This window comes from Neofelis nebulosa, chromosome 1, assembly GCF_028018385.1.
Source record: "Neofelis nebulosa isolate mNeoNeb1 chromosome 1, mNeoNeb1.pri, whole genome shotgun sequence".
NCBI lineage: Eukaryota > Metazoa > Chordata > Mammalia > Carnivora > Felidae > Neofelis > Neofelis nebulosa.
In genome coordinates this window covers 159018055-159041305 of record NC_080782.1, presented here as the reverse complement: position 1 = coordinate 159041305, position 23251 = coordinate 159018055, and the positions used below count along the sequence as shown (strand labels likewise).

Sequence of the window (23251 nt, the reverse complement as noted above, 5' to 3'; positions counted from 1 at the left end):
GGGCCATTCAGACTCTGTGGTTTAAATTCTGGCTCCTGCACATATCTGGGTCCTTCTGCCCCAGTACCCACATCTGCGCCATGAGCTTGGCATGACGCTAAAAAAAGGATCATACAGGTGAAAATGCTCAGCACCACCCTTGACTCTTAGTAGGTGCTTACTAAGCATGGGCTCAGCTTTCCCGTCTCCTCTTTTCCCTCTCGGTCATTCTGACATCTTTTGAGTAGCTAGTATGTATCAAGAACGGACCTGGCCAGTGGGAGACAGACAAAGGCAAGACCCCTAGACCGGGCTCTGGCTCTTGAGAAGTTCACAGTCATGGAGGCAAAGGATGGCGAGGGACAGGCCTCTAAGTGACATCAGGGAAGGGGTAAATGGCCATTCATTTATTTGCTCATCCCTTTAGTTATTCATCCAATTAAAGGTATTATGTCACCGCCTGAGGCGGCACAAAGCAAGGCCCTTCCCACAAGGGATTCACAATCTAGCAAGAATCCAGTACGTTTGGAACACAGAAGTCAAGCAACTGACAGTACTGGGAAGGCAGCACAGAGGAGGTGCCGTATGAGCTAGGTTTTGAAGGATGCGTAAGAGTTCCCTAGGGGAAGGAGACAAGAAAGCACACTCCCAGACAAGAAACAGGACAAGCAAAAGCATAGCAGGCTTCTGGTACTTGGAAAGACTGTCCTAGCAGAGGGCAAACCTGCTTGGCTCTAGACTCAAAATACATCCTCATGCCCTCTGGAGACACGGAAGAAACACCAGCTGTGGTCTGTGACCGGTTCTGGGCCTTCAGAGATAGTTCTCATTTACTGAGCATCTATCCTCTGCCTAAAGTCTCCCAGGCCTTCGTATACGTGGCCTCCTTCCATGTTGCAAACCTTTGAGAGTGGTCTGGTTTTCTCCTGGCTCAGGAGGAAGTTGAGGCTCCAAGACAGAAAGCAACTTACCCGCTAATACCACTGGTCGGGAGAAGAGCTGGGATTTGAATCCAGATCTGCCTAACTCCAAAGCAACGGTCTTCCCCTGCCCTGCATTTGGACCTAGATCCGCTGTCCTCGGTCACTAAGTCCTCCACATGGGATCTTCGTTCTGTCTGCTGGCATGTTATGCAAGCTCCGCCCCCCCCTTTCACCCCCCTCCTGGGCTGGGGGCTCGAGCCTCTGGCCATGCTCCTGGGCTGGCATGAACCCTTCTGGATTTCACACCATCGCCCTTCACCTTTGAGGATCTGACCTCAGCCCCTCCCTCTGTGAAATGGAGCCTGGCCCCTCAGCTCTGCCATTCCTGACACCCCTCTCCCCACCCTTTGCCTCCGCATCTGCAAAACCCTGATAAACCATCTCTGGGCCTTTAAGGGCTTTTTATTTCTCCAGCCACGCTTTTCTCTACATTTTAATAAGCTGCCTGCAAAATTGGTGATTGATGAGTAAGAATGAGGAGGATGTGGGGCTGAACATTTTTTTCCTCGGAATCGCTTCTGGCTGCGCACTCGACTTTAAATCGATTAATAACGTGCGGGTCCAACATTAATTATCAGCCATTTGTCACCGGGGAAGGCTGAGGCCTGAGCCCTGCTTGCAGACCTTGTCCTCATGGCCAGCTCCATGGCACTGTGCGAGATGCCCAGCTGCCCTTCGTGGGCACCGAAGGCCCCGGACACTTAAGGCCCTTGCTGAGCTCGGCCCCTGGAACCCTGAGCACTGTGGCGGCATCTAGAGGCCAAAACTGAGCATCCCAGGGTGATAGCGCTCCTGATGCGTGCCTGCCCCCAGGTGGCCCTTGGCCTCACCAGACCCTAGGCTGGCTCTGAGTAAGGTTAAAAGGATCCCAGAAGACCCTGGAATTTCTTCATTCAACCAACACAGAGCAGCTATTACATGCAGCCATTTTTGGGGGCACTGAGCAGTGAGCGAGACAAGGTCCCTGACTTTTGGGGAGGCTGGTAACAGAATCATAGGGAAGTGCAGCGATGTCAGGGAGTGGGGGGAAGCTAAGATCTCTGAAGGAAAGCAAAGCTGGTAAGGTTGGAAGGGCCAGGAAGAGGACGAGAATTACCCATTTAAATAGGGGTTGGGGAAGCCCTTGCTGAGGAGCGGAGTGAAGGAAGGAGCCGCAGAGGTATCTGAGGAAGAACATTCACGGCAAAGGGAGCAGCAGTGCAAAGGCCCTGAGGTAGGGGGAAATGGATGATTAGAAATAACACTTTGCTCCATGAACGAAGTCGGTCACAAAAGACCACAGAGCGCATGGTCCCGTTTATAGGAATATTCAGGACAGGCGAGTCCACAGAGACAGGAAATGGGTAAGTGGTTGCCAGGGGCTTGGAAGACGGGGGTAATAACGGGGAATGACTATTAATGGGTATAGGTTTATGGGTGATGCAAACATCACAAAATTAGACAGTGGTGATGGTTGCACAACTCTGAATATACTAAAACCGTGGCCTTGCATGCTTTAAGCGGGTGGGCTTTCTATATGTAAATTACCTACCGAGGAAGCTGTTGCACAATGACTATGTCACATGTCAGGTAGCCAACAGTGCCCTGAAGGAGAAGGAACTGGGATAAGATGGGGAGGGGGGTTAGGAGGCGACACTTGAGCAGAGACCTGAGTGGAGTTTCAGGTCCAGGAATGGGTGCAGCTGGACTAGGCTGCCTGTGTCTGCCACCTGGGGAAGTTGATGCCGGAGTTGGGCACGTGGGCGTGTCAGACTCCGGCCTGGGGGTGCTGACAAGTACTCGGTGGGGTGGGAGGGGAAGCCGCTTCAGGTGTGCTGGATGGCATTTCATGAGAATCCGACATTTTAAAACCACTAAGACTTGCATCCTCTCAGAGCCAGTGGGACAAAGACTTCTCAGGCTCAGGTCCCTCGGGTGGTCACGGAGGTCACTACCGTCCTCTGTTCAGAAAGAGCGGAGGCGGCACCAGGCGGGGCTTACGGGTAGTGGCCATTCTGTGCCTGAGTGCTGGCCCAGGCATCCGTAGCCCTTAGAGGCCCCGCTTAAGTCACATCACTGGCAGAGCTCGATCTTTTGGGAAGCCACAGTCAGTATTTACAGGAATGAAGCAGGCCAAGGTAAATGGGACTTCTCCCAGATCACCCTGGGGCTCCAGCTCTGGGAGGGCTTCTTGGCCCTACGTTTTAGGAAAATAGCCATCAGTGTTCCCCAAAAGGTCTCCCTTGGGGCAGCTTTAGATACCAGGAAAGCCCCCTCAACCTCAAAGTGCTCCCTGTTCGTGCCCAATTCACCTTGTCTCCCTATACAAGCAGAACCAGCAAGGAAGGAGGTGGTTCTGGGCAGAGGGCTCAGCACGTGCAAAGGCCCTGAGTGAGGTAGGAGTGTGCCTGGTGTGTTCCAGGATCAGCGAGGAGGCCGCTGTGCTGGTGCAGAGGGAGTGATGGGGACAGTTGAGGAGGGGTGGTCAGAGGACTGGCTGGTGCAGGCTTTGGATGGCCTTGGCCTTTACTCTAAGGTGGGAGCCTTGGGAGGGCCCCTCTGGCTTTGTGCTGAGAACAGTTAGCAGGGTGGCAAGGGCAGGAACAGGGAGGGCAGGGAGGAGGCTGGTACAAGGGGCCATGGGAGAAGACTTCCCCATGACCTTGAGTGAAGCTCCACCGACTCCTCCTTAGCATAGAGTGGTGGGGGAGATCCAATGAGGCAGATGAAGACCATAGTCCTCCTTCCAAAATGAGGTTTGGCTGGCTCTTTCCTCTTCTGTCTTTATACAAGGCTCTTCCTACATCTAGGCCTTTGCACACACTGTTCCCTCTGCCCAGGACACTCTTCCCTCTCTCCTCATCTGCCTGGTGAAACTTCATCCTCAAGTCCTAACCCCTTGGGTGTTGGGGTGGTTTCCTCTGCTGGGGTTGGCAGCCCAGGGGGAGGCATTTCCCCTCAACACACACAGAGGGCTTGGACTTTCAGTGCAGACCGGCCTCCAGGACATCCCCTTGAGGCCCGCCCTCCGAGCTGGGACAGAGCCAGGGGCTGAGGACACCACAGGGTTACCTATCCTCAGGTCAGTGGTTTGGGACTGGTGGAGGGGGTGGCGGGCAGACCCAGCACAATGCCACCAAGTGAGGGTAAATCCAGCAAAGCCCAGGATTCCGGGCCAAGTCAGGTTGTGTCTCCGGCTGAATTTTTGCAAAGCCTCACACTCTGTTCATTGATTAATTGTACAAATGTTTACCAAACCCTGGCCTAGGCCCTGGGGATTGGGTGGTAAGTAGGAAAGACAGTTCCTGCTACCATGGGGGTAGGGATAGACGGGAAGCTTGTGCACAGGTGCACACTCAATACTTGGAGAGGGCACTACGCGCCGTGAAGGTGTCTGGGGATGGTCCGGGAGTGTTTCCCAAGGAGGTGACCTGTGAGCTGTGACCTGGATAGTGACAAGGCACCAGTCATGCAAAGACCTGGGATACTAGTGGTTCAGACAGGGAGTGGCCAGTGCAAAGTCCCTGAGGCCAGAGAACACCCTGTGTACTTGAAGAGCTGCAAGGGGAACGGAGTGTCTGAAGGGGAGTGCCCCTTCAGGGGAGGTAGAGGGGGAGGCAGGGCAGGTGTGATGGGGAATCTAGATTTTGGGCAAAGTGCAAAGCATCGGGTGTTCCAAACCAGCAACATGATGTGGTTTGTGCTTATAAAAGCTCCCCCTGCTGAGACAGTAGAAAGGAAACGGAGACCCAGGAGGCCCTTGGGTGGATGGGCAGTGTGATGCCTGAAGGGCCACTGGTGCTAAAAAGCCTGGAATTGGGGGGGAGGCGGTGGAGATATAGGCTGGAGATAAAAATTTAGAGGCCATCTTTCAGTTTCATTGTTTCAGAGATAAACCCTTATAAAGTCCAGCGATCAATAAGCAGACTAACACTGGCCATCTTCCCCACCCAAATCCTGAGAGAGCATTTCACGACTAAGTGCTTTCAAATTGACTCTGGTCTAGGGAGGGAAGGAAGGGGTGTGGTGAGACAGGAGACCAGGCACCAGCCGGAGCTTGATAAAGTCTGCCCACGCCTCAATGGCATCCACTCACCAGGGGCAGTGTGAACAGTCACCTGCCTACATTCTAGACCATCGCAGCCCAAGATGGGCCGGGGCTGCTGAGCCAGGCCCTGGGCCCAGCCCTGCTGTGATAGTGCGGGGACACCAAAGGAATACAGCCACGCCCGCTCCATGAGCTGTGGCAAAGCACTGCACTGGAGGCTCGGTTTCCTAGCTGTGTGGCCTTCAGCCCTGGCCAAGCGTCTCTGAGCTTTACTTTGTTTATCTGTGTAACGGGCATAAAATTACGTGTATGCCGCAGGGACTCCGTGAAAAGGAAACGAGCAGATCCACATCACTGGTTCTCCGCAATGGTGCCGCAGTCCCCTGGGGGTGTGGGGATCTGAAATCTGGGGGGTATTTGTGGATTGCCACGGTGATGTCTATTCACATCCCAGGCTACTGTTGCCAACTGCAGGCCACCGGGTCCTCCCCCCTCAAGGCCTTTGCACAGGCAGTTCTCCCTGAAACTGTATCTGCTCATTGTGTGTGGCACCCACTAGAGTGTGAGCTCCAGGAGGGCTGAGACCTGGGCCAGGGTGTTTACTCCCGTGTACCCAGCACTGAGGACGGGATTTGTCACAACCCACTTAACCTGACAATAATACCAGGGGTCAGGAGTTTCCAGATGAGGAAACTGAGGCAGGATAGGAGCTCCTCTGATGAGGACCCCAAGCAGAAACGCAGCGGGCTCCCCAGCTCTGAGCCAGAATCAGTACCCCAGGGCCCCACCGGGAGGCTGTGGGCACCTCCTCGGCCCTTCCCCGACCCATGTTCCCAGTGCACCTGGGACCGATCAGCTCAGGGAAGGGGCCACATCGATTCCTGCCACCTGCCTGTGCCGGAGCTGTCTGCACGCTCAGAAACCATCAGCTTCCCATTAGGCAGATCGATAGCTTCCACTGGTTTCCAATTTGTGTTTCCAGAAATTCATCTCCCAGCCACCTTTTTAATTAACCCCCCTCCACCACACCTGGGGCACAGATACATCACCCGCCCTGGGCCGCCTCTGCAGACCACAGACCACGAGGCTCCGCGGGCCACAGGGGAGCTGCAGGTGTGTTTAAAGCTGACCAGCTGCTTCCCGGTCACCGCAGGAGCTGACCCTGCTGGCTGGATGCCATCCACTCTGTCCCCTGCTCCTCGCTGAACCCCTGTGGAAGGGGCTGGGTCCTCCCTCACAGAAAGAAAGCAGGTGATGAGAGGCCAAGGCAGTGTCCTGAGGTCCCCCAGCTGGCAAGAGCTAGGACAAGTGCACCTTTGAGGCAGGCAATTGGCAAAGCGCTCCCCAGATGCCGCAGGACAATGGGGTCTGGCTGGCAGGTGAGCAGGAGGGGCCAGCAGCTGTAGGTTCAGGGCAAGGAAAGGTGGAGGGAGTGTGATCCCCAGGAGCCTCTGCTTTCCCACACCTGGGGTCTCCTGGGTATTCTGCACTGCTCACCTGTCTACCCCTCCGGGGCCTACTGCTGCATCCCTGGTGCCTGGCACATAGTAGGTGCTCAGTAATGGCCGCCAAATGAGCAGTAAATACTTGCCGCACTTTGCCCTGGGCAGTGTTCCCAGAGCTTCTCTAAATGACCTTATTTCAATTTCACAGCTGTCCTCGAGGCGGGCATCACTAGCGTATGCATTTTATAGGTGGGAAGACTGAGGCCCCGAGAGGTTAAGTGACTTCCCCAAGGTCACACGGCGAGTCAGTGGTAGAGCTGCGATCTGAACCTGACTCTGGAACTGCACTCCACGCTCCCTTACCTATTCTCGGTGGCCTCAGCTCTGAAGGGCAGGAACTGGGTCCTGTGCCCCATGGAACCTCCACCATATATACCATCATGTAAACGTGTTTGTTGAGTGAATAAATGAGTGAATTATGCACTCCTTGTCCTTTAAAACACAGTACAGTCAACCAGTCTGCTGGCACAAATCTGGAGTGTTTCTGGTCGGGGATGAAGGGGAGAGAGGAGTGAATCTCCTGGGGCACCCAGAGGTGACAAGCCTCTCAGTAGTTACAACTCGGGGGCCATTACTAGGGACCTCTCTGATCTCACCCCACCTCCTTCCTCACCAGTCTGTTATATTGGGGTTCTCTGTCATGTATACAGAGGGCACAGAGCCATGATTTGGTTTTATGTGGTGTCTTAAGACTTTCCAGTGAGATAAGTGGATTACTGTTGGCCCAACATCTGGGCAAAAAGAGCCTGCTATGCGTGGTCATCCAAGTCAGCTTCTGGAGGTGGCCAAAGTGAGACATGAAAGGAAGGGGGCCATGATGGACCCTGCACCTGTGGCCAGTGAGAGCAGGTGAGTCCGGAGCCAGGGCAGAAGGGAGGAGGGGGACAGCAGGGGGGAGGGTGGGGTAGGGAGAGCTGGGACATCCACCGGCTGAGGTCTGGTCCCCAGTGGGTGCACAGGAAAGAGAGGGTGATATCCAGAGTGTTTGCACCCAGCTCATTCCTTCCCCACCAGGTGGGCAGTCCCTGGAAGGGGACCCGGGGCTCCCGCTGCCCACACCCCATTGTGACCCATCCCCTGGACTCCCGCTGCCCACACCCCATTGTGACCCACCCCAGGGGCTCCTGCTGCCCACACACCATTGTGACCCATCCCCTGGACTCCTGCTGCCCATACCCCATTGTGACCCACCCCCGGGGCCCCCGCTGCCCACACGCCATTATGACAAATAAAGACAAATCTACTTCATCCTAACCCCCGCAGCATATATGCTGGCAATCATCCTCCACGCTTATGGCCTGCCCAGATCCATCTAAAGGGTCTCATGGCTGAGGTTTCATTAAACGGCAAGAAATGGCGTTTTCCTGGCAACAGCTAGCCCCTCAAGGTCCTGGAACCTTGAGTCCTAGAGTAAGTCTGGCTCTCTCCCTAACCCCCTCCCAACCTGAGGGTATATAATGAGCTACCCGTCACGACGCCAGTGCAGCTCTCCCTGCCCATGGACCTGTCCCCGTGCTTTAATAAAATCACCTTTTTGCACCAAAGACTTCTTCACGAATTCTTCCTTGGCCATCGGCTCCAGACCCACGAACCCCCCATCACTCCAAAACTTCACCACCTCCACCTTGTGCTTCCTACAACTCCACATCCAGCAGGTCACTAGCCCACCGACACTCCTCCAGCCTGTGAAGCTGTTCTGGATCTGGTCCCACCCGTCGCCCTGGCCAATCTCCTGTGCCATGTCCCCAGGCTTCCTGGAGCTCAGCATCGTTCCCTGCACTTAAAATGCAGGGACGGGGCTCCTGGGTGGGCCTCAGTGGCTCAAGCGTCCCACTCTTGGTCTTGCTCAGGTCGCCATCTCACAGTTTTGTGAGCTGGAGCCCCGCGTCGGGCTCCGAGCTTATAGCACAGAGTAGACTTGGGATTCTCTCTCTGTCCCTCCCCCACTCGCACTGTCCCTTCTCTTTCAAAACAAACATTTAAGTTCCTTTAAAGTTAAAAAACAAAATAAAATAAAGGCACGGACACGTGGCTCTCATGGCTCTCATTTATTTACATTTTTTTAGGGTTGTATTTTGTTATTTTTTTTAAATACATTTTTTAATTTATTGAGAGGTTTGAGAACCTGATTTTTTGGCTCTAGGGACATCCTCCCTGGCTGCCTGTATTCACTGCTGGTGTCGGAGTTTGTGGCTGGCAAGTTGCATCTGGGCCCGCTAATCGTGGTCCCTATGCTGGTCCCTTCGGAGGTCAGACTACTCCGCTCTGAGGACAGGCCTGTGCTGGAACAGGTTGCGAGGGAGCTCCAGCAGCGGACTGTGGTTGGTGTGTTGATCGTGGGCTGGATAGTTGTCAACGTGTACCACATGTTTTCACTCTCCAGGGACATGAAAACCAGAGCACTGTGCTCCCTGTTTTCGATATTTCGTTCCGCGTCCCAGAAGACTTCCCCCTCAAACGGCTCCAACCCGGTGGCCAAGCAGTACCAAACCACCCCCAGGTTCCAAGCGCTTGCAGAAGGGGTGTCCTCCCTTTGCTGCAGGAAGAGTCGCGGGGCAGAATAAGGGGGGCTGTCCCAGAAAGTGTGGAGTTTGTAGCCAGCAAACTGGATGCTCAGTCCAACCCCCGTGCGTTTTACCTTCAGCTTCTTGCCAAAAAGCAGTGTCTCCAGCTTCAGATACCCGCCTATCATACCTTGTTGGTGGCAGTACTCCACCACCGATAACAGCCGGCAGAATGTGTCTGGAACCTCCTCCGTCACTTGGCCATGGTGCGTAAAATCGTCACGCAGGTTGTCTCTGCTTACGTATTCTGAAAGGAGAACCAACGTTTCCTTGGTGTTGATCACCTCAAGTGACTTGACAACACTTGGGTGACTTGAGGTCTTCATATTCTGGGCTTCACGACAAAGTCCCTGGAGGCCAGCGGGGTCCTTCTGGGTTTTCTTGATGAACGTCACATCAGACTGCTTCCTGGGGGGGACGCTGCCCTCACTGGTGATCTCGGGGATCTCATAAATACAGAAGTCCTCCTCACCAGCGGTAATGGCCTTACGCCCCTGAAGCATGGTGACCTACTAACTATACTAACGCTAAATAATGCTAATTACACGGACTATGCTAACCAACAATAACAACCTACAAAATTTGCCAATACTAACAATACTATGCTTATGAACTATACTAACAACGTGAACTATACTAACGATATGAACTATACTAACAATATGAACTATACTAACTGTACTAAAACGCTAACACACAAAAAAAAAAAACAAATGAAAAACACACACGCGCACACACACACACACACACACACACACAAAGAAAATGAAGCGAGGAAACGAAGAAAAGTTGAGAAAAAGAAAAACTAAAAAAGGAGAAAAAAAAGAAAAAAGTAAAAACAGAAAAAGGCAAAAAAAAGTTGGGAGAGAAAAGGAGTAGAGAAAAAAGAAAAATTAAAATAAAAAAATAAACAAAATGAAAAAAAGAGAATCGAAATCAAACTAGCTAGGGTCAAAGGCCGACAGGTCACCAAGGCTTCCTGGGCTGTAAAGACCAAACACCCAGCCGAGCCAGGGTCTTATATAGACAGGTCTTGCCATGACTTCACCATGGGGCTTTGTGAGGGCACAGCAAGAAATGGGCCAATTATGCAATCATGGCTGGGGATGTCTGAGACCACAGTGGTTTCCTCACTTTTTACTCCTAAAACCCCTTTACTCAATAAAAAAAAAAAAAAGACCCCCAATGGGCTTTTTGTTTGTTTGTGTGGGCTTTTCAAGATTGATATTTACTTTGTTAGAAATCAAAATCTATAAGATGGTTCAGTGGCCTTTTCACTTCAAGTTTAGAAAACTGTAATTTTGGCTTGTATAGACCTCGTAATGTCTACACTTAAAATACTCAGTTCCTGGTCTCAAAATGGTGCTACAACGTATAAGGAAACGTTGTGTTGTGTAAAACACGATAAGGCTCATTATTAACATCTATAAAGCTCAGAGGAACATTGCTTTTCATCATATTTTCACTGATAAGGTTGTGAGGAGATTTCTCATCAGAAACCTTGGAGGCTAGAAGGCATGGGTTGATGTGTTGAAAGCATTGAAGGAAAAAAGCTGTCAACCAAGATTCCTACATTTGGGAAAACTGTCCTTCAAAAATGAGGAAGAAATGAAAACATTCCCAGATCAACCAAAGCTGAAAGCCTTGCCCTGATGACTAGACCGGCCCTGCAGTGAAGGGGGTCCTTCAGGTTGAAATGAAAGGGCACTGAACAAGTAACTCGAAGCCTTCTGAAGAAATAATCTCCGGTAAAAGTAAGCAGACAGACAATTATGAACGCTAGTATTGTTATGACTTTGGTCTGTAGCTCTACTTTTGGTTCTCTATGTTAAGAGACTGATATATTTAAAAACCTAATTATTCATCTATGCTTTTGGACACAAGATGCATAAAGATGTAATTTTGTGACATTAACAACTGAAAGAAGGTGGGGTCAGGGCTGTAAAGTAGCTGAGTTTTCATGTGTTATTGAGGTTAAGCTGGTATAAATTGACATTACAATGTTGTAACTTTAGGATGTTAAAAGCAATCCCACGGTAACCACACACAACCACACACACACACACACACACACACACACACACGCCACAGAACATACACAAAAGGAAATGAGAAGGGAATTAAAATGTTTCACTACAAAAAAAATCAACTAAATGCAAAAGAAGATAGTCATGCAGAAAATTTGAGACCGAAAGCAATTAAGGCATATAGAAAACAAAGAGCAAACCACAGAAGGAATTCCTTCCTTATCAGTGATGACTTTAAATGTAAGCAGATTAAACAGATTAGTGAAATGGATAAAAACATAGGATCCAACTATGTGTTACCTACAAGGGACTCAGATCCAAAGACACAAAAAAGTTGAACATGAAAGGAAGGAAAAAGATAATCCATGCAAATAGTAACCAAAAGAAAGGGTGGAGTGGCTGTAATAATACCAGACAAAACAGACGTTAAATCAGAAAATGTTACAAGAGACAAAGAAGGACATTTTATATGAATTAAGAGGTTCAGTACAGCAAGAAGAAAAAATGATAAACATTTACACACATAATGAGAGGCCATTATCGACAGAACTGAAGGGAAAAATAGTTCTATAATAATCATTGGAGCCTTCAATATCCCACTGTCGATAATGGACAGAACAACCAGACAGAAGGTAAGTAAGGACACAGAGGATTTGAAGAACACGATAGCCCAGCCAGATCTAACAGACGGGCACGGGACCCCACCCAACAATAACGGCACGAGGGACCTTCTCTGAGACAGACTTTGCATTAGGTCACGAGTTAAGTCTCAGTAGATTTTACAAGATAGCTATCATACAAAGTATCTTTTCCAACCACAAGAAGATGAAGTCAGAAATCGGTAACAGAAGGAAGAGTGGAAAATTTAAAAAGCTGTGAAAACTGAAAACACACTCTCAAAGAACCAATGTGTCCAAGAAGAAATCACAGTGGAATGCGAAAATACGTAGAGGTGAAGGGAAATGAAACACGACGCGTCAAAACTCCTGGAAAACAACAAAGCAGTGGTGAGGGGGAAATTTATAGCTGTAAACGCTCACAGTAAACATCAAGACAGATCTTAAATCAACACCATAGACGTGCAACTTAAGAAACTAGAAAAAGCCAAAGGTAGCAAAGGGAAGGAAATAATAAGGATTAGAGCAGAGATACATGAAACAGAGGGTCTTTCTACTCCTTACAGATGTAGAAAGGGTTAGAGTGCTATCAACAAGTGTATTCCAGCTCATTGGAGAATCCAGATACAATGGACAAATCTCTAGACCTAGGAAACCTACCAAGACTAAATCACAAAGAAAGAGAAAATCGGAAGAGATTCGTACATAACTAGGGAGGAGATTGAGGCTGTAATCGAAGACCACCTGACAAAAAAAAGCCCCGGATCTGACAGCCTCACTGGTGAGTTCTACCAAACATTGGAAGAATTGACACCAATCTTCTCAAACTCTTCCAAAAACTTCAGGAGAAAGAACACTTCCTAACTAATTCTATCAGGCCGGCATTGCTTTGATGCACCCTAAATATCTCTGGGCCACCTTCCAGACAGTCACCAGAGGAGTTTTCTAAAATATCCAGCCACATGAGTTATTTTCTCAGCGACAAAAGAGACCTTTCTCTTGTCTGTGGAAAGAGAGGACCAGTAGTGTCTCCAGAATCAGGCTGAACATCTATGGACCTCTTCTGAGAGCCTCCGTCCACAACGGATGGGCCACACCGCAGACTGGACACAGCTGAAGCGGGGCAGGGGGTGGGGTGGGGAGGGGAAAATTCACGGAGGTAACCTGGGCTTCAATTGGTCTGTCAGCTGCTTTGACTGCTTTGGGCATCTGTGAATACAACAAGCCATGTCCTCGTTGGACGCTGGGAAAGGACAATCTATCTGCACATCCAGCCCTATGGGCTGGAGTCTCCCAAACGAGGCCATCGTTTGTTTTTGGCAACTCTGCTCCACCACAATATTCATCAGACTCCTGAGAAAGACAACCGATGAAGGGATCCATAAATGGTAAGACCATCTTGCACTTAGCTGTGTTTTGGAAAAGGGAGATATTAGGCAACTGGGCCTTTAAGGTTTTGCTTGCACCCTGTTTGTGGAATGGTACGTGTGTTTATGTATGTTGTAAATGTGAGATAGTTTCTCTATCTCCGGGTGGTAGTTGTGAAAATTAATTTGTAAAAGTGCTCTACTTAGCTGGTTTGAAGGCAAGTGCTTGTAAGAACTGGGTGTTCTAGGGGTGCCTGGGTGGCTCGGTCGGTTAAGCGTCTGACTTCAGCTCAGGTCATGATCTTGTGGTCTGTGGGTTCATGCCCCACGTAGGGCTCTGTGCTGAGGGTTCAGAGCCTGGAGCCTGCTTGAGATTCTGTGTCTCCCTCTCTCTCTAATCCTCCCCCATTCACGCTCTGTCTCTCTCTGTCTGTCTCTCTCTCTCTCTCAAAAGTAAATAAACATTAAAACAATGAAAAGAAAACAAAGAACTGGGCGTTCTAAAACTCAGAAAGATAGAAACTAACCCCAGGTGTCTTTCAAGTTCAAGTGATCTTGGATAATATTTGGTATGAAAGCTAATGTAACGTTGTTCGTTTAGTTCAAATGGACATAAGTCTTTAGAATTGCCAACAATAAATATGATAGTTTCACTCTGCTTGTGTTTATTGTAAGTCAGACCAGCTGTTGGCGTTGTGACTGTCACAAAATGTGATGGAAAAGAAAAAGACGTTAGAGCCCTGTCCAATGGCTTCTGAAGCCTTATGGGCAAGCGAAGGACAGAAAGACAGATGTAAATAATTTTAATAAATGTAATTAATGCTACTTGAAAAAATAAGGGAAAAAATTCTGTATTTAATGAAAGTGAGACTGGTTATTCAAAGAGGGAAAACTTGGGGTACCTGGGTGGCTCAGTCTGTTGAGCATCCCACTCCTGACCTCTGCGCAAGTCATAATCCCAGAGTTGTGGGATTGAGCCCCGTGTCAGGCTCCAAGTGGAGCCTGCTTGAGATTCTCTCTCTGAGTGTCTCTCTGTGTCTCTCTCTCCCCCCCTCCCCCGCTTGTGCTCTCTCTCTCTCAAACAAAATTTAAAAAAAAATAAAGAGGGGAAAACGTAGGACAAAATCTGAAGGAATGCGAAAGGGAAAATTGCAGAAGGTTTGCGAGAAGGGAATCTTTCGAAAGAAATGCTGTGCATGGTCGGGACCGAGATTCTGGAGTTTCGCATGTAAGAAACAAGTTTATGAGGGCAGCGATCGACCCCTGGGGAAGAGAAGGGGGAGGCAGAGAACGATGTCAGGCAGAAGTTGAGCAGTGACACTTCAACGGAAGCCTTAGCCGACTCTCTGAGCAGTCTCGAAAGTTGGACTGCCCTTCGGAAGCATCCAAACTTAGGAGAAAGGGGCTGGCTCTTCGTTAGCGTCTTTGGACGTGACCACCTGGGCAGCGGGCAATGCCCTTGGCAAGGTCGCTGTGTACAGTCACGGTGATCCCTGATGATGTCTGAGCGTCGAAGGCTGTAGGCAGCATTGCTATGGCTGGGAGACCTTGGTTCCTGCCAGAGATTCTGGTCAGCACATCCCAACACCCGTCACAAGAACTCAGACCAATGCAGTGCCCTGGATGTCCTTGTCCAAATAAGTATGTATCAACGTGGGAGGTGACACGGAGGAAGAGAAGAAGGGACTGCATATCTTTTTAAAAATTCATCTTGTTGCAACGAATGAGTTTTAGTATCCAAAGTACTGCGGTATAAGACTGGAATTTGGGTTTTCTCGCTGTTAATGTGACAGAGGCTTCTTAGATGATGGGTCAAAATTATCAACAGAGGTTTTTCTTTACCTTTAATCTGCCTAGAAAAACAAAGTTTCTATGTCTTGTCTTTGTTAGGTCTTTGCTTACTTAAGGAAGTTGAATCTGCTCCGTGTTAAGAGAGCTAAGGTTTGCTCACAGCTCCATTTACCTTGCTGTCTGCATTTACCTTGAGAATCTCTTCTTGCCATCCTGGCTATATAAGTATCCCGTTTTGTAACGATCTGTAATCCTATTTAGGCACGTGTTTTGAAACCTTCTGGTATTTCCCCAACTTCCAAAAACCCAGCTTGTGAATGGAAGTCTTTTTGACGAATTAGGCTTATTCCCTGGTGTGTCAAAGGACATGGGAGGCATCATCAAATAAGCGATGAGGAACCTTCTTAGGCTTTGTTGTATGGGTGATTGCTCTAAGTGTCCTAGAGATTTTATAAGATTCCTAAGGTTTTGATATGTCCTGGTATAGCGTCATCGCTTGTAATACGAACTACTGAAGTATCGTGTGTCACAGAATCTCCTTGCCAGCTGCACTGCATTGACAAATACAGCTCTCTGATCCCTTCAGGATCATAAAGCTAAGCTTAGTAAGAATTCCCAGAACTAATGGGGAAACTGCTTTCAAACAGACACTTGTGTAAACATTGCTGGTCCTCTAATGTTTGCTCTTCTAAATTTAAGTCTGCCTATGACATTTGGTAGACGTTTGGTAAATAAGTTCCTCATAAACAGATAGGAAACATTTATCCCTTTCTCCCTACCTGGTACCACCAGAATTCAAAACTCTCAGGGAGTATTCTCGTATTTTCACGGCAGTGTATTTATTTGCAGAAGTTCGATACGAATCCGTTCTCCTTGCAACAGGACGCCACTGGAAACATTGGTCATGTTGCCAAGGCTTTGACTGGAGTGTCATAGTTGAGGGAGATATGCCTAGACTCAGCTACAATCAGAGAGCTTTAAGGAACTAATTAAGGTTGACTTTGCCGAGCCAATGAAGCCCCTTGGAAAACTTGCCTCGTACCTTGCGTACAAAGTTTCCAGCAGCCCTACCAGGTGAATAAGGAAGGTTGTCACTTCCTGGCAGGTGCAGGAACCTCAGGGTATTTGGGGGATCTCGAGAAGAGAGGGAGCCACCCACATCTATAGGTATGGCAGGCAAAGGCTGGTGGCCAGTATTTGGCTTGGCTTCTTGAGCCTGACAAGGCTGTTAAAAGTTCAATCTGACATTCCTTACGAAAAGTTCCAGCGAAGCAGATTGAAAAAACCAAACACTTATGTGACCAATCACCGTTGTGATGGCGCTTGTGTAAACAGGCCCAGCTTCAACTGGACAATTTTACAAACAAATGTGTCCTAATTTGGCGATCTTTGGTGGAGATGAGGGTGGTTTCAGAGAGAGAGAGATTGTTACAGTAACACACCTGTGAAAATGTAAGATCATAGTTCCGATGAACCGTCTTTGAGAGTTCGTTGGTTGTCTATACACCTGGGCTGGGTCCTGAATTCTTCTGGTTTCCTTGAATGTCTGACCCTGACTCTCCAAACTAAGGTTTCCAGTTTTCTCCCACTGTGTTGACTGGAAGCACTGAGAACGAAAACTGCTTTTCCCTGAAGCCCCGCAAACCGAAGCCAGACCACCCGAGGTACACGTGACAGAAAAGTGGCCCGGTGATCTAAGGGCCACTCAGAAAGATCACCAGAGACACACGGATAGCTGAACAAGCTGATCGCAGCCTTCCCGACTGGACAAGCTGCCATCGGATCATCCAGACGTGGACGTGTTCACGGATGGGGACAGTTTCACGGGTCAAAGACAAGGAAGAGCTGGGTGCAGTGGTGACCCATCAGCTATCGTCTGCTGCGGAAGATGCCACAAAGTGGACTGACTGCCCAAGGGAACCATGCTGGCAGCCCGTCAAAGACTCCAAGACCCTCTGGAAGAGCTTTAGTGCCAAAGATAGACTTAACTACATATCAACCCCAACGTCCCTTGGAGGACCAAAGAGGAGTTAAGTAAGGAGTGGGGGTTTGGACACCGTGCTGGCATTGATACTGGCTGGAAATAGAATGAATCCTTACCCTAGAGCATCTGATGAAAGAAATAATTAGCCACATTCCTCGAAGCACCCGTTATGGGAAAGATGCCACTCTCCAGTGGATCCAGAAGTATACTGTGGGCTCCGATTTCAGCGAAATGCTACAAAAGGCAACGCTTGTGCTAAAAACAATCCTAAGACTGGGTGCCCACAAGTTCTCAAGGGTATACAACTGAGAGGCCCCAAACCTGGGGAAGACCGGCAGGCAGCCTTTCCCGGAATGCAAAGAACAACGGGAAATTCTCGGGGTTTGCTTGTATCTGCAGACACCTTTATCAACGGGGTTGAGGTTCCTCCCTGCTGTTCAGAGAAGGCCTCAGGAGTTGTCAAAATGCTTTTAAGCGAGACCATTTCTAGGTTTGGACTGCCGCTAATAATTCAGAGTGACAATGGAGTGACAACCACAGCGTCCAAGGCCTTGGGCATTCAGTGGAAATCACACGCTTCCTGGAGACATCGAGAGAGTGGAAAAAGGGAAAAAAATGAACTTTGGCAAAGCTCTGCCAAGAAACCCACTTCACTTGGGAACAACCCGTGCCATCTGCCCTGCTTTGGGAAAGAGTGGTCCCTAGAAGAGGGCTTGGTTTAAGCCCCTGTGGAATGTTATATGGAAGACTTTCTATGTCCTTTTCGTGACCTAGGAGTTGCTGGCGGGGCTGCCACCAGCGATTTGGATACTATCAGGTACATCCAGTGCCTGAGTTTGCTTCCGGCAGGCTGATGTACCTCTCAGATGTGTCTTCACGCTGCCTGAATCCCTTAGTGACATCCAAAGGTGTGACTAAAGATGTCAGTAAAGACCTGAAGAGCGGGAGCCCAGAGGACCAGCTCCAGCCTCACTGGACAGGTCAGACCCTGCGAGGTGCTGTTGACCCCTCACTCCTCCAAAACTACAGGGAATTGAGCCGTGGATTCACACTTGAATGACAAGAATCCACAGGTTCCCTACACCCTGTCAGCAGGGAGGAGGTCGAAAGGGACCCGGCTCAGACCAGTGAGCCTCTGCCGGACCTGAACCTCCGACTCGGGGTAACTGGTCCAAGGGAATCAAGCCATGAGTACAACATACTACCTGTTGTTCTCTAGTACCCCTAAAACCCTAGACACAACATGGTCCAGGAACTATTGACCAAAGTACAAAAATCCTGGTAATGCAGAACATTCCTTTCCACCCCAAAGTTTCCACTTGTCTAACCCCAGTCTTCACCCCACCTCAGCAGGAAGTAACGGCCGCGGCCGGGTCGTGGTCCCAATACCCACAAGAATGAGGACGGATCAAAAGACCCTGGGGACTGAAAAGGGTAACCAAAGGGTTAGCAGCCGCAACTTTGTACCCTGACCTTTTTCCTTTGCCACTAAGTACCCCTGACTCTCCTCCTCTAGGGAGGTGGATGTGAGGCTCGCCCTCCTGCCTCTGGAATAAACTCTTGCTTTGCTTCATACTCCATGTCTCAGTGATGGTCTTTATGCACATCAGGCAGATGAACTTGGGTTCACTACACACGGCAGGCACTCAGTAAAGACCGCTGAACCCACGTGGACTCTGACGCTTGGAGAGTTAAGTGTCTGGTGCGTGGTGACACAGGGTAGGACGAGGAGAAGGCTTTGATTTCAGAACTGTAGTGCCTCTACTCCTATCCACAGTGCTAAGAAGTTTCTGTTCTCCTCCCAAGACCACCTGTTCAGCCCTCGGCACAGCACCTCCGTGGCCCCAGCCCCTGTCCCTGCTTTGGAGCCAGCTCCCCATTCTGACCTGGAGGTGACAGACAGCTCAGCCCTATTTACCCAGCTCCACCAACATCCCAGCCTCATCTGCCAACCTTGGCAATTTTCATACCACCTCGCACACAAAATAAATTGCACGCTCCCATTTTGGGTTTGGGGGGAGAAAAGGCCCAGTCAGTTAATTACAAAGGCTGCCTCGCCTTGGCACGGAGTGGTGGGAGATGTTCACAGGAAAACGGATTAATTTGGACTCATTGCTTTCCCTTCCACGTCCTCGTGCCAATTAAGACAACACTTGTAATCAAGCCCACCTTCTTCAGAAGCAGCCCCCACACTCCCCAAACAAGCAGTCCTCAGGTTTCACTGGCTGGCTGCTCAGGGTCCCGAGAAGCTTGCTGGGACCTTTGGAAAATGCCAGTCAGGGTTTTAGGATTCTTCTGCCAGGGGTGGGGTGTGGGGGGACCTTCAGGAACTGCTTGGTTCGGTGTTTCTGAGCTCACACTGGTGAGCTGGGCACAGCCAAATACTGGACGCTGGCCTGCTTGGACAGAGGCTGGGTGTCCAGGTTGCCTGCTGGAATCACGCGGGAAGGGGGCAAAATTCAGAGTCTCGGGTCCCGCCCCCCGACCCTACCGAGTCAGACACGTCAAGGACAGGGCCTGGAAATCTGTACCTTCCACAGGCACCAAGGACAGGACCTGGAAAGGCTTTGGGTGGGAAGTCTCAGATCTGCATTTGAAAGCCGTGTTATCTAGGGAAGCTGTTCAGCATTTCTCTACCCCAGTCTCCCAGAGCTCAAACACTGGGGTGCACCATAACCCTCTTGAACGGGTGGGGTTGGTTGTACAGGTGCGGTGAGGCCCCGACCCATGGCGGACACTCATTACGTGGTACTGATTCCTATCAGTGAACATGACTGAGTTCATTTCAAGGGGTTGATGAGAAGCAAAAGTGATGCTTTGGTGCTGCGGAAAGTCCTTGTGCCTTAACTACGGCATCAGCACTGGCCCCGGGCCCTCCACGCAGCTAATCATTCCTTCAGACTCCAAACTCTGCATCACTCTTCTTGTCCCACCTCCCCCCACCACCCCCACCCCGAACCCCCTGAAACCAGTAAATCATTATCATTAGAAGGTTCAAAGTTGGGAGCCTCCACAGGCTCCTTCGGAATGGAGTGAAAACCAGATACACACCCCCCGGCAACAAGGGAGCCAAGTCCTAGGTCTGCAACATGGTCAAAACCGAGTCGTTTCATTTGTGGAAAATGAATACATCTGACTTTGCACCTGTCTCGCCCGGGGGAAAAGTAGCGCGCGCGCCATCGCAAACGGGCGTCTCCCGGCAAAACCCGTTCCCTGCTGCTCGGGGAGGCTCAGACTGCCAGAAAGGCTGCGGCCTTCAAAACCTGTTTCATGTGGTTTGTCCATTTTTGGGGTGTTTCAGCTGTCCCATTCTGTTGGAAGCCTGGGTTTGAACATCAAATGGGTTTTGTTTCTCCAGCAAATTTCAGGGAACGCCAGGGGATCCTGGAACTGGATCCCACATTACAAGCAGATGCTCCCTTCACACCTGAATCTCCTCCCCATGACCCCAGAAAGTGTGGGTCACCCCTCTGCTCTCTGAATACAAAAACGGGGAGGGGGTTGGAGCTCTTTTGAGAGATAAGAAAATGACACGTGTTTCTCTTGATGTCAACATTGCCGTGGCCAATGAACTTGCAGTGCAGGGGTAACACTAGGAATGTCTAACCAGATGGGCCCTTTAGCACCTGTTGTGACCAGAGGGCTGTGGCAATGGAGGAAAGGCTGGAGGAGCCGTCCTAGCTGGCCAGCAGCCTTGCAACGGCCTCCCACTCTGTCCAGGCTGTTGCAAGCATGGATTCAGAACATGTACCCAGATGATGGAGCTGGAATTTGCGGGAAGCTAACTTCCTGTCAGTGTGAAATGTCTCAGGCAGTGATGAGCCCCCATCCCCGGAAAGGTGCAAGCAGGAGCTGATCCTCTAGCAGGGATGTAACAGGAGATGCTCAACTACACGGTGCGCTCTGCCTCTTCCATGTGGTACAGATCTCACGACCACGTGCTGGGAGTGAGAAGCCCACTTCGTGGACTCACAGACCCTTCTCCCTTCTGGGAGTGCATTTCCACAGAAATGCCGTGCTCAGACCTGCGGCACCTCCCTGCATTGTCCCCGTGGTCCTGGGTGGCTACCACCCACGCCAGGCCTGGCACACACTGCCTCAGTGAGGGGACCGGGCCATGCCTCACTCAGTCCGTTACATAACTGGCCGCTTCTGAAAAGGCGCTGTACCGAGTCACAAGGGTTAGCAAACTAGTTCAAGGTAATTTATGACTCTGGGATGCTCGGATTTCTAAATTCAACAGACCTCTACAAACTGCAAAAGCTTCAAGCTCTCTCCCCAAGGGAGACTGCCCGGCCCAGCCCGGGGCAATGGTGCTGATGCCAGGTTGGCAGGACGAGCTGGCACACTAGCAGGCCTGGCTGGCTTAACTCACTATGAGCCCCAGGGAGGCACTCCTGGAGGCCTCCTGAAGACGGCTCCCCTCCCCCCCCCCCGCCCCCGCACCGCCGCCATTCTTCCCTCCCTTGTCTCTGGTATGCATGAGAAGGTGATGAAGATTTTTCTCGTGTGCTGTGATGGCACCGAAACCACAGCGCATTCGGGGTTGCTACATCCTAGTTGGCTTGTTTCTCTTTTTTAATGCTAATAATATTGATTTTGGGTACAGTGGATCTCAGGCAAGGGAAACTACAGTAAACGAAAGCTGACTCTAGTCAAACGTGGCTAATGTTTCTTTTTTCCTCGGGGGTGGCAGGCAGGTTCAGGGACAAAGCTCTTCTGCACTCCGTGAGGGGTCCCATGGCAGACCCATCCCAGAGTCCTGGACCAGTCACCAGGAGGGAGAGCTAGGGCCTGGTTGGGGTCCAAAGGGACCATGCAGTCTCATGGTAAAGAGTGTGGAGTCTGGAACCAGACCGCCTGGGATCAAATCGCAGCTCACTCCATCACTGACCTGCTGAGTGACCCCAGGCAAGCCTCATAAGGGCTCTGAGCCTCAGCTTCCACATCTATAAGATGAGTGTAAAAACAGTGTCTCCTCACAGGGTGTTGAGGACCCCACGGAATGCTCAGGCCGGGCCCTGGCACATCACAAATGCTGCAGAAGTGAGTTGTCATCCACATCATCAGAGGCCATGACTCTGCATCACTCAGACCAAGGGTGGAGCCTTCCCGGCAAGGATTCGACTCTGTTCCAGGTTTGAGGGTGCTGGGGTACTGCTCCCAGGGCTCTCCCTCCCCTTACTGGGCAAGGAGCCGGTGGGGAGTGAGAGGCAGGAGTTAAAGCTCAGCTGCTTCATCATCAAAAGGACAGCAGGAGGGATGAGGCAGGAGTGAGAAGCAGAGGTGGCAGGAGGTTTTCAGGCCCCCAGGAACAATGTGCCCAAATGGCTTTCACACCAGCTCAGGGGAGCCCATGAGACGGAAATGGAAAGGCAGGCTGTCATGTCTGATCTCTCCACCCCAGGGTCCTGGGTCCCAACCCACCAGCCCTACTGTGCACAGCCAGACACCAAGAGGAAGGAACACAGAACCCGCCTTCAGAGAATCGGAGACAGACTCCACGTTGGGGTCACCCAACACGGTCGTTGTGTGGCCATTACAAACTCAACCTTCCTCTGTGCTCCTGTTTCCTCATCCTCACAAAAACATCCATGGATGGGGCGCCTGGGTCCGTCGGTTAAGCGTCTGACTCTTGCCGTCAGCCCAGGTCACGATCTCACAGTCAGGGGACCGAGCCCCACATCGGGCTCTGCGCCGACAGCATGGAGCCTGCTTAGGATTTTCTCTGTCCTTGCCCCTTCCCCACTCTCTCTCTCCTTCTCAAAAAACGATAAAGAAAGAAACATAGAAAAAAAAATCCATAGATGGCTGCACAGGGCCTCCTGGGGCACCTGCACGTACCAGGGATCGCAATGGTAAAAAGAGGGAGAGGGGAGAACACGCGGACAGCAGGCATGAATGACTGCAGGTGTGCTACAAATGATCAGAGATCTGAAGAGCTCAATACTTAGGAGTTTTAAAAAGGCTTCTTGACATGTGACTGGAGAAAGGCCGCCCAGTTAGTAAACGGTGCTGGGACATCGTAACCAATTCCAGACACATTAAAAATCTATATTTGAAAGAGAGAAGTTGAAGAGGGGGATATTTTGGGGGAATATCTTTCCAAACTTGGGGTTGGGAACAATTTCTTTAACAAGGTGTTAAAAGCTCGGTAAGCATAAAAAAAAATCGATAGGTTTGACTGCAGTAAAGTGTAAATTTCCTTTCACCAAATGACGGGTGAAAAGACAAATCACTAAAAGCAGAAGACCTCTGGCATATGTACAACTAGCAAAGGATCAGTATCCAGAATACATAAAGAAGTCCTACAAATCCACAGGAAGAAGAGAGGCAATGAGCAAAAAGACCACAGCAGGCATGTCGTAGAGGAGGAAACGGAGTGCACAGATGAACACGGGAAAAGC

The 23251-nt window shown here is 50.3% G+C and overlaps 1 protein-coding gene and 1 long non-coding RNA gene across 4 annotated transcripts in view; both read right to left on the bottom strand.

Annotated features, from left to right (window-relative positions):
• Positions 1–23251, bottom strand: part of LOC131518900 (uncharacterized) — a 67341-nt gene that overhangs the window by 39476 nt on the left and 4614 nt on the right. The window lies entirely within an intron of this gene.
• LOC131518876 (serine/threonine-protein kinase MARK2-like) overlaps positions 8539–23251 on the bottom strand; it is a 50565-nt gene continuing 35852 nt past the window's right edge. Inside the window, exons 1-2 of one of the 2 annotated variants that reach the window (XM_058741345.1) lie at positions 9700–10187; positions 8539–9663 (exon numbers count right to left, since the gene is read on the bottom strand). In XM_058741345.1, the coding sequence (XP_058597328.1) occupies positions 8557–9561 (1005 nt within the window). In that variant the 5' untranslated portion in view covers positions 9562–9663; positions 9700–10187 and the 3' untranslated portion in view covers positions 8539–8556. Of the gene's footprint in view, positions 9664–9699; positions 10188–23251 lie in introns of those variants that run through there. The other variant, XM_058741351.1, reaches the window with a different exon arrangement.